Source organism: Scomber scombrus, chromosome 3 (genome assembly GCF_963691925.1).
Source record: "Scomber scombrus chromosome 3, fScoSco1.1, whole genome shotgun sequence".
NCBI classification, from domain to species: domain Eukaryota; kingdom Metazoa; phylum Chordata; class Actinopteri; order Scombriformes; family Scombridae; genus Scomber; species Scomber scombrus.
This window is the reverse complement of record NC_084972.1, coordinates 17,663,764-17,679,770: the sequence shown is the minus strand read 5'-3', so window position 1 is coordinate 17,679,770 and position 16,007 is coordinate 17,663,764. Positions and strand designations below refer to the sequence as shown.

The following is a 16,007-nucleotide window of genomic DNA, read 5'->3' as shown; positions in this document are numbered from 1 at the left end:
ACAAAGATCATTTGGCGTGACCCAAAGTCAAACAGCAGCCACACGCTGATAACGACACAGCTTCCCTTTTACAATCACTGAGAGGAAACTGAGGGTACAACTTTGGTTCAACACAAACAAACATAGTCCAACTGCAACCGTAGTGACAGAAAGAGAGAGCCAACAAATATGTGTATGAATACAACAAAAGGGCAGTTCTCACAACAATAGAATTTATTGCATTCAAAGCAGATTAAAAGTAACGAGACTACAGCTCATTAACAGACTATAGTCATGTCTGGATACACATATGCACACATATGCATGTGTTAATCAGCAAACAAAAAGAGTGCATTATAGGCGGGTGTGTTTGTTTACTCTACATACAATAGAGTTTACTTTAATAGCATGACTTTGTGAAAGTGTGTGTGCGTGTGTGCGTGTGTGCGTGCGTGCGTGCGTGTGTGTGTGTGTCTTTAGAGAAACGTTTAACACATAGTGAAGTCATATCTTCAAAGTGCCTTTGCAATACTACAGATTGGTACAAAGGATGCAATGTGGAGGAGAGTAGAGAGGGCGGAAGAGATGAGCAAAGTGACAAAAAAAAAAAAAAACCGACAGACCTACCCTCCGTCTGATGTATGTGGTAGTGTGTGATGGTCTGTGTGTGGGTGACCATGCTTAGAGTGCGTGTCTGAATGGGGCAGAAGGTGAGACTGAGCCCCACTGAGGGTGTCAGATAAAGACGGAGCATCCAGGCCGTTGTCTGCTGGATACAGCTGCATCACTGCCCCCTCCTGGGCACCTTCCTTACTGCAGGACTGGCAGCTGCAGTGGAAGATCCTCTCCACCAGCTTATCCACACGAGGAGACTCTTCATTGCCCGGGCACTCCAGAGTCACCTGTAACCACACAAAGATGCATATAAATACACGCATACATACACTCGGTCACAAAGGTGAGTGTCTTTGTTTCATATCTAAAGGTACTAAGTGAAACTGGATTGCTGCTAGTTTGTAAAACCATATGTAAAATTCTTCTGAACGAAGACATTTACATTTAATAAGTCAGTGAATATAAAATGAGTGCCACTGATACTAAACTATAGTTAACCACAGAAGGAGTGTAATTTATTTCCCCCATTATTAATTATTTTAGCTGTTTGTATTTGGTAATTTATATTTTTCTTTACTTATGTTCAGTTAGTATTTTGTGGTGTAATGACATATTTAGTAATTAATTCCTTTTTTTACTCTTTCCTTATATATTTGGCTGAGTGTGTGTTTTTATTCCACCTGCATTCAGATTCTTGCTTTTTAGTAGTGCATTTTTCTTTTGTTAAAGACTTTTGTCTGATCACATTATTTTTATTTATACCATGGATTGATTGTGACATGTTGACAATGGAATAAAGAAATACTGAGAAAACATGCATATAAAACTAATAAAACTAATAATATGAAAAGAAAACCCTGTAAATGCATTGTTGCACAACCTCAACCAGCTTTCTGGACCTCACACAACTTCCCCTCGCTGTTTGCATTATCCACTGGAAATGATCATTCAGCAGTTTTATCAAGATCTACCACAACGGCCAAACCAGCATGGAGAAGTATCTTCTTTCATGAGAGCCGATTTTGTTATTTCTCCAAGTATAATTTGTTTAAAGTCTTGCAACAATAACCACAACCACAGACATAAACATCCATTTCCAGATAATTAAAAGTGAGGTGAGACTGTACTTGGACTTTCTTTGGCCTTTCTCACACAACAAAATAGTAAGAAATGTAATTAATCTATCAGGTAACAGCTGTGCTCTCCATGTGATACAATATTTTCCAGTGAAACATGAGGTGACCTCACCTGTGGTCCCACCCGCCTAGCCCACCTGGCAGCTTTCCAAACTACATACACACTACAAAGCCTTTGTTGTCGCAAGACTGGATTCCTTCTGGCTAAAAGGGACAATGTACTTCAGAGGAATATAAAATACAGGCTAAAGGTTCACAGGGAACCACAGAAATCTATTCAAAATCCTCCATTTAATGTTTTCCTTCTGCTTTTTGTTCGGTAGTGAACAGTTTATGCCTGCCATCTTTCATTTTGGAAACTTGTGGTTCGTGTGTGAGTTTGACAAGTCAGTGTTGGTGTGTGCTTGCTATGTGGGTTAATGTGCAATAACTCTTACCACTTCCCACTGTGTCTGGGCAGGCATGCAGGAGTCGCAGTGCACCAGAGACTCGGTTGACTGTGGGAATGTGTTGGGAACGCTGTAACTGAAACACTGGCCCAGACAAGCTCTGCGAGGAGGACAGAGTGCATTATTTCCACGTGCCTACACACAGAACGTGCTTCATGGTCAGAGCGTTCAGGCCTGTGTAAGCAAGAGCTGCTGGGTAAAAAAACAGTCTGAAATCTGAACTTATTCACCACGTCTGAGGATGCCCAAAAGCCTCAGGCCGCACACACAATCATACATGGAGACTTGTTATTCATGAACGTTAGATGAATCACTGGTCAGCTTGTGATTAAAAATGAAAATCATGAGTAATTTAAGAAAAAAATTTGGGTCTTTGTAGAAATATAATTGCATTGGGTTTTCTTTTTAAATCATTGGAAGCAATGTGTAAAAGTTGAGCTCCTGCCACTGTGGGGCCTGCGGCTTTCTTTTAGCCCACATAGTTTATTAATTTTGTAAAACTAAAACACCAGGCAAGAATAAATATCAATGTTCCGTAGTGAGTTTTACTAGAATAACTTGTGAATTTAAACCCAAGTGTACTCTCACAATTAACTCGAAGGCAGCAAAGAAACAGTTTGTAAGGGCTGTAGTGGTTTGTTTGCATGTTTTTCCCATTTACTACAGTGTGGGCAAATGTAAATGAGGGTCTGGTGCTGTTTTATATTTTTCTTATTGTCAAACAAATCCCATGAAAAGACCAAAACAAATAATGAACTGATCCTAATAACAAGTATTGTCTGTGCAGCCAAAGCCTGCTATGTCATCTGTGCCACAGGGCTCCATTGTTGTCCAAAAACACACCACTGGGCCACAGCATCGCACTGAGTGACATGTTTCATTATTAACATAGACGCTGTAGTTTGTTTTAATTCAATATAACAAACACCATCCTGCTGCTGTAAATACTCACTGGAGCATTAAAAATAGTCTCCAACAAACTATTTACTCCTTTTCGAGTAATGTTTGAAAAAAACACAACAGTGCCTGGAATTTTTAAGAAAATATTTTTGCCTTCTTTTTCAGTTGAAGTATATATTCATGACCTGTTTATAAAGATTTACATCTGGGCTTAGGGCTGAGAACAACAGGCAGGGTAGTGAAGTCTGGAAAGATTAACACAATGTTGGTTTTGGTCTTCTTGTGGGATTTGTTGACATTTAGAAAAATATGAACCCCGTCGGCCAAAGAACATCTTTTATTTTTGGCATTTCTGAATGTGGTTTTCAAGCCATGCAGGCAGGTTTACATTCATTTCAGCACAGTATGGAAATCAGCAAGCAAGGTTGAAATCTGCTCTGCATAATGTGCCGTAGGGAATTTCTTATTATACTAACACAACAAGCCAAATCATGATACTGTGGTACTTTCGGTTAAGCTTCCTTGACATTTGTGCTGTACCAAACACAACAGTTAGTCAGTGCCAACCCCACGTGCCCTGCAAGTTGAAAGAGACAATACTCCGAGGATGCAACTTACTGACATCCAGCCTTTTCCGCATTATACACTTTTTTCAACTGTACTTAGAAACTGTCAGACAGATGGAGAACGCGAGACAGAGAGGGCCTTCATCCTGACCTGTTTTGAATAGAGCGAGGCTGACATCCCGTGTGCCCGACTATCTGCGTGATGTTCTTGGCTTCGCACCAGGCGCTCTTGTCAGGGAACAGCGCCAGGCGGTTGATGTGTGCAGGCGGTGCCGCTGAATACAGTGCAAACAGTACACAGCAAATCTGAATCCTCTGCCACATGACTGCACCTAAAGGGGCAGAAAACCACAGCATGTTACCACCCTGTTAATCTTGTTCAACACACACACACACACACACACACACACACACACACACACACACACACACACACACACACACACACACACACACACACACACACACACACACACACACCTCAATTAAAATAGTAGTCGTAGCCTTAATATCTTTTGATCTCTACTGGTCAGATAGTTTTACAATTAATATATGAAATGTGAACTTTGCATATCCCTGCTGATGTGGATTGACAACTTCCTGGTGATTAGCAGCTTGAAACCCAGATGTCTCTCTGCTTCATATCTTGTCCAGTTTGTCCGGGTTTGGATCTTTTGAATGATTGAAAGAGACAGTCTCTCCTTAATTGTCAAAATCGCCAGCTGCAGAGAGAACAATATATTCTGGGTTCAAAAGGGACAAAAGGATGAGAGGGAGAGACAGTTGCCTGCCCTATTGGCCTACCACCTGACTTCAATACCGAGGCTCTCTGCTCTGTTTCACCTCCTTCTTTAAAAATGCCTCAACCAGTCAGGTCATTTACAACCTCCAAAATCGTTTTCTCCTGCTGCTTATAAAAAGTGGCCAATGGGTCACCCACGTTGACTACTTTACACACTTTTCTGCACTTACATGTGCCTCTGGCACATGTAGTCCTTGGTCTGTTTTAGGTTTTTTTTTGTTTTTGTTTTTTTGACAGACTTAAAGAGTTCAAGGCTTGGATTTAGTTCATGACAGTTTCAGCTGGTATAAAATCAGACACTTCATGGTCGTTACTACTTCAAGTTAACGCGTTACTGTAACGAGTAAAGTCACAGTTTCAAATACACAAACGGTCACCAAAAGTACTTTATTTCCCCCTTAGTAATATGAGACATTTAACCAGGCTATTAAATCTGAATGTTAGTCGCTTTCAATCTCTCCATAAGCGGATGGGTTTCCACTATCAGTTAAAGAGTTGAAGGCTGAAAAATATGATCTGGTTGTCTTTTATTAACCACACCGTCCACTCCCATTTATCCAGCCTTATATAATTTAGGCAAAAGTGGTTTATCTATTTTATTTGTTTTCCACCGGCGAATCACTTGGTTTTATTCGAGTAACAAACTATGAAGTTACTTTGGTAATTGAGGGAAAAGCTGCACTTTTGAATATTTTTCAGTGTTAGTCAGATAACTAGTGTTAACAGAGGAAAAGAGGTTAAGTAGAAAAACTACTAAGCATGATGGACAGCAGCTTCTGGAGGGCAAAACTAATGACATGACTTTACAAACGAGTAATGAAGTACTTTAGGAGTAAGAAGCTCCAACAGTGGTCGTAGTTGAGACACTTACCACCGCTCGCAGACCTCTGGGGGAACACTGCGCAACGTCCCGCTGAGCTCAGCCCCCTCACACAAACCTACACACGGGCTCTTAAAACCAGGGGTGGGGGGTGCCTGTGGATATTACAGTACCGTGCGTTGATTATTAAAGAGAAATATGAGCAGAGCATACATCCAAGCTTGGTCTGTCATAAAACAGTTACATCATCCGGAAAGAAAAAGAGCCGTCCGTCCGCCGGGGAAGGATGGGGAGAGATGGGGCAGAGCGCTATCTCATCTGTGGATCCATCAGCCCGGACCGTCCCTCCCCTTTGTTCTCTTCCCGTTCAGTCTTAAATTCCCATGCAACTCCGCCGAAAAAACACTTTCCCCGAGTTGTCTGTCTTTTGTTGTAAAATCTTCGAGCAGGGGTGAGGCGCGGCGGAGACCTCAGACAGGGGTCCTGCTGTGCCGTTTCTGGACGAAAGTAAAAACGGGGGAGGGAGGGGAAGGGGAAAAAAACTGCTGGGAAGGTTTTTTTTAAATGTTTCCCCTAAGTAGGAGCGAGGCGAGACCACATATCAGATTAACAGGACACATTTTAACAAGATTACACAAATAGGGTTTATTTACACTCTTGAATCCAGTTAGCAGTCACATCTGGGGTTTCTTTAATTCACTGATCACTAACATACGCTTTTAGATTTAAACATTGTGTGAATACCTCTGTATAGCCTTGTCATGCAATACAACTGGAAAACAGATGGACATAAATTACATGTAGGAAATTGAAATGATATGAATGGCAAATAATTTGAACTCATGACGACCTGATGTAATTAAGGTCCCTCAGTATGTTTGGATTGAGACCACTGACACTCATGAGCGCATGTTGCTGATAGGAATTATGATCCCTGCTTTTGCTGGCCTGTCAGTTAGCTCCTTTGAAATGGGAATATATTGGGAGCAGGCCCGCCATTTGGGATTTGGAATATTATGGCTAAGTCAGTGTGCTTTCAGGTTCAAAACTACTGACATTTGCATTCATCGGAAACAGGGGTATTCAGATCCTTGAAGAAAAGTATAAAAACGTACCTACTACTTTCTAAAACTTTCACTTACTGCAAGTAAAAGTGCACAAGTACATTTGAAGAATAGATTTAAGTATTAAAAGTAGCCATTGTTAAGATTTAAATTATGTGTAAATTTAATGTTCTGACTGGTCTAAGTGGTGTCAGAGCTAACTACTTTATATGGACACAGGTCATTTAAGCTATGCATGAATTATGTTTCATGTATCATTACATTTTTTTCTACCAAAAAGTAAGTCCATTACAGCTGTAAATGTGCTGTAGTGAAGCAAGGAGTACTATGTTAACATCTGAAATGTAGATTAGAAGTATTAATTTGCATAAAAGGAAATGGACACTTAACATATCTCAGGTACAGTATCACAGTAAATCAGCTTATCAAACATGCAGCTCCAAGCCTTGCATCAGTATACAGTGCATGTCTTGTCTAATATTTTATGGCAGACATTCATTAATACTGACTGAAAATGTTTGAGTCATCAGAAGAGCAAATGTGATTAGGTCGCGTTATTAGACTGGTGATTATGATTCATCATGGAGAATGTTTCAGACAGGCACAGACAGATATAGCCTATGGGTGCAGGCTACTCTGTTACACCTCAGCTGTGTCACTCGTCCCTCTCACCCTCCCACACATGTTCCTGCACTTCATCCTACCGGTGCACCTTTGCTCACAGGTGTCCAGACTGGCTTGTGTCCATAAGCACCCCTATCTGTTTCACGCTTCACTTGCAAACAAATATTTTAATGGACAGGGGATGAATGACGTGGCCTAATTTCTGAGAGGGTTAGTCTGCGGCTGATGCGTAGCAGTACACCAGAGTTGGAAGAAATGGGCCTTTGAACACACAGGAATGAGTTTAAATCTTTTGTGTGCAGGAATGCATGTGCTTACATTGCTGACAAAATATTACTGTAGTGGAGAGGAAAAGTGTGTGTGTGTGTGTGTGTGTAATGGAAAGTGTGCATGCACCTATGTTTTCTTTGATGTGAAAGTGCACAACATGTGTTATGTTCAGACGTGCAAAGTGCAGAACTCACCTGTTAGTAATAAGACTGAGCTCCAGTCCAGATATGGCATTCCTCCGCATTCCACAGATTCTGCTTCACCAGGGGGCTGAATAAACGTGTGCACAAACTCACACACACAATCCCTCCTCTCTTCTCTTCTCACACGCCCATGCAACCACACACAAGTGATCAATCACACTCAAAACAATCTTGCCCAACAGACACACAGCCACCGAGTACATGAGACGTAAGAGATTCCTCCTGATATGGAGACGTGTGCTTTTCCAACGCCCTGTGACGGAAACAGTCACAGGAAATACTCTTGTCCAAATCACACATCATGCAACAGGACTACAGGGCATGGTTAATGCTTGGACTGAAGACCAGACTTGGTCACTTTCCCAACTTTTATATAAGAAAGGATTCTTCTTGTTCACAGTATTCAAAGGAAGCTAAATCTATAAAAAAGGAAAACTGTTTGTATATAACTTTTATGAGGCGAAGTTCATCAAAAATGTATGCAAACAAAACTTTTTCAGTCTATTTCAACACAAGCTTCATTCTTTCACCAAGTGTATTTTCTTAATTCCATCATTCTGTGCAACTTTTCATCCTCCCACTCTCTAACAGGGCTGCAGATGCTGAACCTGGCCCTCATTCCAAAACAGCAGGAGTTCGAGACTCCCAGCTCATTAACACACAAAATTACCTCCCACCCCCAAAACCACATTTCATTCTTCTCAAACATGCACGCAGAAAGAGAAAAGAAAGACAAAGAGTTCTTTAGAATCTGTTTATTAAATATACACCAATTGCCCTTTGATAAACACAATGTGGGCATCATTGGACATTAGTGCCAGGACAGAAATGAGCAGCAAAATAACAAGGATAACATAGAAAACACATGAGACACTTCTCTGCAAATCCTCATCGTCTTTAGTCCTTCACTACTGGTCCTAAAAATAAACACAGACAAAAAAATTATGTAGCATGATGTTTAAGTGTGTAATAAACCTCTAAATTACACGCTTCACCTTCTGTACTCACCTTAACCATGCGTCCATGAATCAGATATGGTGACCTGAAGTCATGCTGGCAGTTGGCGTATCCCATGCCCAGTCCCAAACCTGAACCAAATGAGACGGGCCATGTGCGTCCTGTAGGGGGGGGGAGAAAAAAAGAAAAAACACTTGTTCAAAGCTTAACCGAATAGTCATTCCAAGAAAAACAAAAAAAAAAACATTCTTTTTATAATGAGGACTTACGTTTAAAGAAAAGGACGGAGAACACAATGCCAACACCAAGGCCAGTTACTGCAAAGAAGAAGAAAACAGAACGTTTTAGAGACTCAATTGCACATTCAAGTTATTTGACTGCGTAATCGTATAAAAACGTGTCTGGCATAGATGTAAATCTGTTGTAATGAGGTCAGCGGGGGGTCGCTATTATGTTTGATGCAAGAGTTGGGTAAATAGCACCAGTTAGCAAGACGTTGCTCATTATGGAAAAGAGAGGCAGAGAAAACGCAGCCAGAGCACAAACTTCCAAGAAAGAAACAAAACACTAAAAGGGGTTCAAGAGAGGGGAGCTGAGTTCAGAGGAGCGATGATGACTGTCTGTGAGGAAAAAGCCAGGACAGGTTAAAGGTCAGGGAGTGCACATGCAGACAAGTCATTTCTTGGAGTAGATGCAGTCGTGTAGATGTATGATCAAGCAGACAGCGGGTCAGTGGCAGAGAAGTTGCCAAAGTTGTTAGAAGCACTCAGACCAGAGCGGGGTCTTGAAGAGGAATGTGTTTGTGCGCTTAACTTCACCTCGCTGCAGGCCACACCACACCCAACAGCAGGCCAGCCAGCACAGAAAACACATAAAAACAGCCATTTGGGCCCCTCCGACTCTTAATTGGATTCAGAGAGCTATGCAGCATGACCGATTTGCCTGAACCAGAACCGTCAGACTGTTTTCTATTACACAACTTACAAATGTCAAACAAGACCACAGATGATCCAGCACATCCTAATTATCAGCACAGATCAACAATAAATCACTGTCCTTGTTGCATCCATTTTAAGCAAATATTTTGTTCAATTTAAGATTCTCCGTCTGTTATGGCCTTGGTTTTTCTTTGCTCTTCAGCCAGAGCATTTTTGAAGCCTTTGATTTTCCACTGACAGTAATACAGTAAAAGCATGGGTAAAATATGAGGGCAGATCAACATCTCATTTTGGCTGCCTTTCTCTTTGTCTGGACATCTTAGATGGAGATGGATTATAACGAAAACATTTGTGCTGGAGTGAAATATATAAGCCACAGGCCTGAAAAGCCTCAGCAGGTTTGTAATGCCAGAAAATCAAGTTCAGAGCTGGTTAATTGTGTTGTTATTCATTTGTTTATTATCTCAAGTATTCTCTGCAAATGGCATCAATCAAGGATTTAGTGAATTTACTTATAATTACAACTGGAGTTGTATAACTCTGGCAGAAGGCTTTTACACAATATTGCAATTTTAAATAACTGTGACAGCACTTTCTTTTGTAGAAGTAATGATGTTTCATTGTGTTTGGATGGAGCGCTATTTAGGATTAACACAGCTTGACTGAAATAAATTATCATCTGACATTCATTACTGTGAAGTCACATAATTCACTTCTTATACTTAGAATTGACTATTTTAATTTCCAATTCTTAATACACAACATATACAGGTATACATGGGGATGCAGGAGGATACAGATCTTGTTGAGGCACAAAAAATCTGCGCAGATCAGATGTATGTATGTGTGTGTGTGTGTGTGTGTGTGTGTGTGTGTGTGTGTGTGTGTGTGTGTGTGTGTGTGTGTGTGTGTGTGTGTGTGTGTGTGTTTTTGACTAAAGTCATTTTTGATTGCGGGTGGTTTGTGCAATTGGAGACAAAATCTATGTCCACAGGTGGTAGAAAGCTGATTTTTGGGTCACTGGTTAAGGTTAGAGTAATGGTTAGGGTTAGGCAAGTAGTAGTTATAGCTACAGTCTGCGTAAGTCTCCAGGAAATAAATGTAACTATGTAAATACCCCAAAACTGCCTTAAGTAAACTTTTCTGTGTGTGTGTGTGTGTGTGTGTGTGTGTGTGTGTGTGTGTGTGTGTGTGTGTGTGTGTGTGTGTGTGTGTGTGTGTGTGTGTGTGTGTGTGTGTGTGTGTGTGTGTGTGAACATTGGACTCTTTAGATGTGATTAATGGTGATGCAATCATGGAAACAGGGTTGCGCAAGGTTCGCGTTTGGTCAGAAAAAAATATCAAGATAGAATTTTATTTTCATGACCTTATTTTAGAAGAGGGGCTGCAAAAGGAAATTAATGTAAATATGAATGAATATTTATAATCAGCTAAACTCTTAAAAGACTGGCCTTTCTACAGTCATTAATACACTCTGTTATATGTAGCTACTTTTAAATCAACAATACAACGACACTGGTATTAACTAAATCTACTGGCCTGTGTCACCCCGGCATTGTTTACTAGTTCCTCCAATTAAAATACCATGTATCCAATAAACAGTGTTGTTCTCTGTTATGAAGAGGATGTTGCTGACTGTCTCCCTCTCTGGCATCAATCCACAAGCATTTGGTTTCTCTTTTCTTTCAGAGAAAAAATGTTGGATTTGATTTCTCTCATGATCCTTTATCATTGGCAAGTTGACTAAGATTCTGAGAGCTTTAACTCTTTTCGCAGAGTTAGTTTAGCCACCCTTTGCTTGGATATGCAGTGAAGTTCAGTGCATATTTTTTTGGCTACATATAAAAAGCATATACCATTGATACTACATGAAGTTAAAAAGTAGTGTATATATTTCTCAAAATGAACAATTTATTTTAAGTTAAAATATTTATAAAAGTCACACTCACACAATGTGACACAAAATAGGCTAAACAATATCTGCCTGAATCAGCATAACAAGTTCAGAAAAAGATTTTAAACAACCCCCTCAGCACAACATATGCTGCAGAGTTTCTCTGGCTACCAGAGACACCTTGGCACAGCTGGCAGTTTGCTACGCTGAGCTCAAAGAGCTGCAACAAATGCAGATGTTTTTCCTCTCAGCAAGAATCACATTTTATTGTGCCAAAGCTGACATCATGCAGTATCTTTTGGGACAGACTGTTTGCCAGTCTAAGTATTTGAGTGCTGGACCAACATTGATCCAAATACCACACTGATACACCCAAACTGAAACAATGCCCTGCAGTACAGCTAACTGATTACCTATCCAGCCCTGTAACGCAGCTTTTCATCTGGTCAGACTTGAGTCCTGGCCAGAACCACTGGAGGGAACCCAGTTTGCATTTCTATTAATTTAAAAATGATTGCCTTAAAGAAAAATGCCCTTCTGTTTTCACCTAAAGGTTTTGGCAGTAAATTCAAACGTCCTTGTTGTAAAATCTTGTATTGTCACCGTTCAATATGAAACTGAAATTAAAGTCGATGTCGTTGCCATGTTGCTGTTGTCAATGGCAGGTAGAGTAAGAAGTAAACATGAAAAATATCTCAAATATCATTTTAAATATAGACTTAATTAGTTGAACAGTTGAAGGGTGATTGTCCACTTCATGCCATTCCAATGTTTTACCTTCCCGACGACTTACATCTTTGATTAACTGAGAGTACTGAGAATACATCCGCACTAAACTGATGATATAGAATTAACATATCTGTGGATAAAACCCATCAAGGTACCTACGGTTTTTATAGGCTGATGTTTAATCCAGTGAGTGCCTGAACTGCTGGTGCATCAGTTTCAATGACCGATGTTAACAACTAAAAATCACAGGCTAAACTCAGGAGAAGCACGTGGAATACAGCTCACAAGTAGACTATCACATGCACTGGCTTAAAGATAACTAAAAGTTAAAGGATGCAGGTACACATACAGAGACAAGTGACCCCTCGTGCCCTATGGCTGATGGCACTGTCATCCTGGAAGAGACCACTCCCATCCAGATAGAAATATTTCATCAAAGGACAAAGTTAATTACCCAGAATAACTTTGTATTGATTTGATTGACCCTTCCCTCTAAAGAGACAAGTGGACTCAAATCATGACAGCAAATCACTGTAGGGGTCAACATTCATATGTGTACCAGTTTTTCGTTTACTTTGTCACCCTTCTGTAGATACAGGTGTTTGATGACATTACAAACTGTGTCAAAAATTATGTCCATTTTTAAGATGCTGAAATCTGGATCTTCTCTTATTGTTTCAGCCCTTCATCCACACTAAGCTGCCATTTTTCTCACCCAAAAATGGAGATTTTACAGTAAAAATATGTGAATGAAAAAAACTAAATCATGACGCAGCTGTATTAAAACTCAGTGTAGGTGATAAGAGAGAGCAGAAGGGGGCTGAATAGAGGTTCCAGCTGAGACTCAGTACAGTCTCCAGACTGTGTGTCCCACTGCTCACTGGATGTTGGCTGTGATGCAGTTTTGTTGTTTGCCAACCAAAACAGGACAAACAAATTTAGCAATTTTAGCAACAGCTTAGTTGTTTCAGTGTGGATGGAGGTCTTTGTGACCTGGATGTAGTTTTCACGTGTTTCCAGATTTAGCCAGTTTGGTGTGTGGATGTAGTCTGAGTTTAATTTGCATCTCTGACAGAGATCTAACTTACACACTCCCTGTAGATACATGTACTTGCCTTTGAAAAGCCTTTTGAAGTGGGCTTTATTTTTAAAGATCCCCTCTGGACATGTTTAAAGTTGTACATAGTTTAAAAATGTTTAAATAATTTAAGATGACATTTAGTCCTTCTCCCTCATGATTGTAGTTAACAGGCTTAAATGGAGCAAATACTTCCACGGGCAGATCAAATCCAGTTTGTCTCATACGCTCGGAGACCGTGGCGATTGCGAAGCTCCATTACAGACAAAGCACAAATCTTTGGAGCAAACGTGCCCACAAAAAACAAACTGAAAGCACAGATAATAGGAAAGATCTAAGAGTCTAATATGATGGATCCATTTTATTTTAGGATGCACATTATTCTATTTTTAAATGCAGCCCTTATTTTACTTGAAATGAGAAAAGAACATGTATTTACTATTACAGTACTTAGCCTGTTATTTATATCATCTGTGTAATGTTAGTTTATTTCATGTTGTTGGTAAGTTCTCATTCACACCTCACATAAACTGTATTAATTTTCTATGTGTTGAAATTGGCCACAGGCAGTGGGCCTGTTCCAAACAGGTATGTTTTGAACGCCGCTGCACTGGTCTGATTTTCAATTAACAGAGAAACTTTCCAATATTTAGCAGATGAATGTGAAAATAGCCTTTTAGTGTCAAACGGCACATACATCATTCTGCACAGTGAAGCTCAAGTTTTAACCTTTAAACAGCAGGGATAAGAAGAAAAATATATTCTTGGAAGAGGACCCTTAAAGCCTGCCTAAATTATGAAGAGCAGAACAGTGAAGCTCCCTGTAATTAATTAAACTGTGCACGTAGAGGGTCGGTGGTAGAAAGAGATAAGACTCAGAAAGATTGAAAAAAGAAAAAAAGAAAAAACATAGACTGAGGTTTAAAGTAGACAGAATAGTCCTTTACTGCTGTGGTACCCGCCGCATGCTACTGCACTAATGTCCCTGTTTATGGTCTATAAATGAAAACACGCACTAACTAACTCGTATCCTAGAGCTATAGGGTATTGTAATTATACTTGTCCTATCCATTACACAACATATATCGTGTTATCCACTCCAGTGTCTGCTAACTTGACCTCAGTGAACACCCCCGGCATGGGCACACTAATGTCCCGCAGATAAGGACCTCGTCCTCGGCTCTGGCCTTGACCTTGGCGCAGCTTATTTTACCAGGTATACAGCACAGTGGTATAAATATATACAGCGTCTATGTGTGAAATGACTAGTATAATAGGGCAATAACCTGTTTTCAAGGCGGTATCTGCGAGGCAGCGGTCCCATTTCCGTCCGTGCTCGTCTGCCATGTTTCCAGCTGTCAGGAGGAAGTCTCACAAAATCTCACGAGAGGATTATACAGTCACGTGGAAAACTTTCAAACCGACACTACTCCCCTCCTTCATTTAGTATTTCCAGAGTTTATCCGGTTTAATACGTGGTGCACCAAAATCTTTTTCCATTTTGCCCTTAATTTTGTTTTGTTTTTCTAAATTCAGTCCTGAAATTAACATTTACCTTTGAGAGTGAGTGAACATCTCTCTTTGACATCTAATTCAAGAGGGTATGCAACTTTATGGGCTACCAGTGGTCTATACCAAACCTTTCAGCATTAATCTTGATAGAAATTATCTTCATTGGCACTCCAGTTTATGTTACATCACTTTATTTCTTACTTTGACATATTATCTTTAAGTTTTCTTGCTGACAGTTTAGATGGTGATTCAATTTATCTGACTGAAATTCTTCTATATATTCCAACATCTCTATCGTTTTCACTAATGATAGCAGTGTCCCACGTCCCACCTTATGCATATGTGGACAGGAAATGATGCATGCATGCACATGGTGTTGCACAACAGATACAGAACAGAAAAGCCAGACGTTTCAATATAATTATACAGGCAGTAATAGTTTCATGTTCTGGAAATATTTTCCACTTGAGCAGGGGTGGGCAATTAACTTTCCCAAGGGGCCACATGAGAAACTGGGCCTGTTGTGGAGGGCCAGACCTCCACAACAGCCTCAATTCTGCCTATATTAATTTACTAATTTGAAGGTCGCTTTCAAAATAAAAGCAATGCAGTTGTATTGCATTCATGGTGTACCCTAATTTATGTTTGATTCGTAATTTCCCATTGACCTCATGCGGGCTAGTCAGGGACAGACAAAGGGTCAGATTTGGCCTAGGGGCTGTACAATACCCAGGTCTGCTCTACAGTAACTCCTTTTCTATGTTTTCACTGGGAGACAGATCTAGATCTGCCATATTTTAAGTGAGAAAGTGACCCTCCCATTCTTTTAATCAATCAGTTTTAATCAATTTGTCAAGATTATCAAAAACAGTACATGTATTCCTAGTAGCATTGGTACTTTATGGACTTTTCAGATGGATTTCCCCTTCTGTTATACTTCTGTCTCTTATAATCGTTCCAGCTAGTTGCTGGAAATCAACTAACCGATGCCCACACACAGTCGAAAATGTACAGATGTTTGTGGGGTTATATAAGGAGGCTTAATTTTTGCAAACATTATAGGACACACTCTTAGCTTTGGGGCAGAATACACATTTTTACAATGTCATGATAGCTTAACCCTCCTGTTGTCCTGCGTCAAGGAAGGAAGGGAGGAAGGACAGGAGGGAGGAAGGAAGAAGGAAGGAAAGGAGGGAGGGAGGAAGGAAGGAAGGAAGGAGAGAAGGAAGGAAGTATGGAAGGGAGGAAGGTAGAGGGAGGAAAGAAGGAATGGAGGAAGGAAAGGAGGAAGGTAGAAAGGGGGACAGAAGGAAGGAGGGAGGAAGGTAGAAAGGAAAAGAGGAAGGGAGGAAGGAAGGAAAGAAGGACAGAGGAAAGAAGGAAGAAAGGAAGGAAGGGGGATGGAGGAAGGAAAGAAGGAAGGGAGGAAAGAAAGAGAGAAGGAAGGAGGGAGGAAGGACAGATGGAAGGA

General features: G+C 40.4%; 2 protein-coding genes across 2 annotated transcripts; both read right to left on the bottom strand.

Moving 5' to 3' along the window:
* Positions 1-290: 290 nt before the first annotated feature.
* nbl1 (NBL1, DAN family BMP antagonist) lies at positions 291-5,735 on the bottom strand. The gene is made up of 4 exons (XM_062416149.1): positions 5,319-5,735; positions 3,797-3,977; positions 2,168-2,279; positions 291-881 (listed from the first exon to the last, which is right to left on the bottom strand). The coding sequence occupies exons 2-4, from the start codon at positions 3,967-3,969 to the stop codon at positions 603-605; spliced, it is 564 nt and encodes a 187-aa protein (XP_062272133.1). The 5' UTR covers positions 3,970-3,977; positions 5,319-5,735; the 3' UTR covers positions 291-602.
* Positions 5,736-8,168: 2,433 nt separating this feature from the next.
* On the bottom strand, positions 8,169-14,391 carry LOC133978224 (MICOS complex subunit Mic10-like). The gene is made up of 4 exons (XM_062416621.1): positions 14,311-14,391; positions 8,655-8,702; positions 8,437-8,546; positions 8,169-8,345 (listed from the first exon to the last, which is right to left on the bottom strand). Exons 1-4 carry the CDS (start codon positions 14,369-14,371, stop codon positions 8,337-8,339), a joined length of 228 nt encoding a protein of 75 aa, XP_062272605.1. The 5' UTR covers positions 14,372-14,391; the 3' UTR covers positions 8,169-8,336.
* Between the last annotated feature and the right edge of the window lie 1,616 nt (positions 14,392-16,007).

Coding starts and splice junctions, on each gene's coding strand:
- nbl1 (XM_062416149.1), bottom strand. CDS start 3,969: ATGTGGCAGAGGATTCAGATTTGCTGTGTACTGTTTGCACTGTATTCA. Junction 2,280..3,796: donor CCTCGCTCTATTCAAAACAG/GTCAGGATGAAG, acceptor TCCTCCTCGCAG/AGCTTGTCTGGGCCAGTGTT. Junction 882..2,167: donor CCCAGACACAGTGGGAAGTG/GTAAGAGTTATT, acceptor GTGTGGTTACAG/GTGACTCTGGAGTGCCCGGG.
- LOC133978224 (XM_062416621.1), bottom strand. CDS start 14,371: ATGGCAGACGAGCACGGACGGAAATGGGACCGCTGCCTCGCAGATACC. Junction 8,703..14,310: donor AGATACCGCCTTGAAAACAG/GTTATTGCCCTA, acceptor TCTTCTTTGCAG/TAACTGGCCTTGGTGTTGGC. Junction 8,547..8,654: donor CTCCGTCCTTTTCTTTAAAC/GTAAGTCCTCAT, acceptor CCCCCCCTACAG/GACGCACATGGCCCGTCTCA.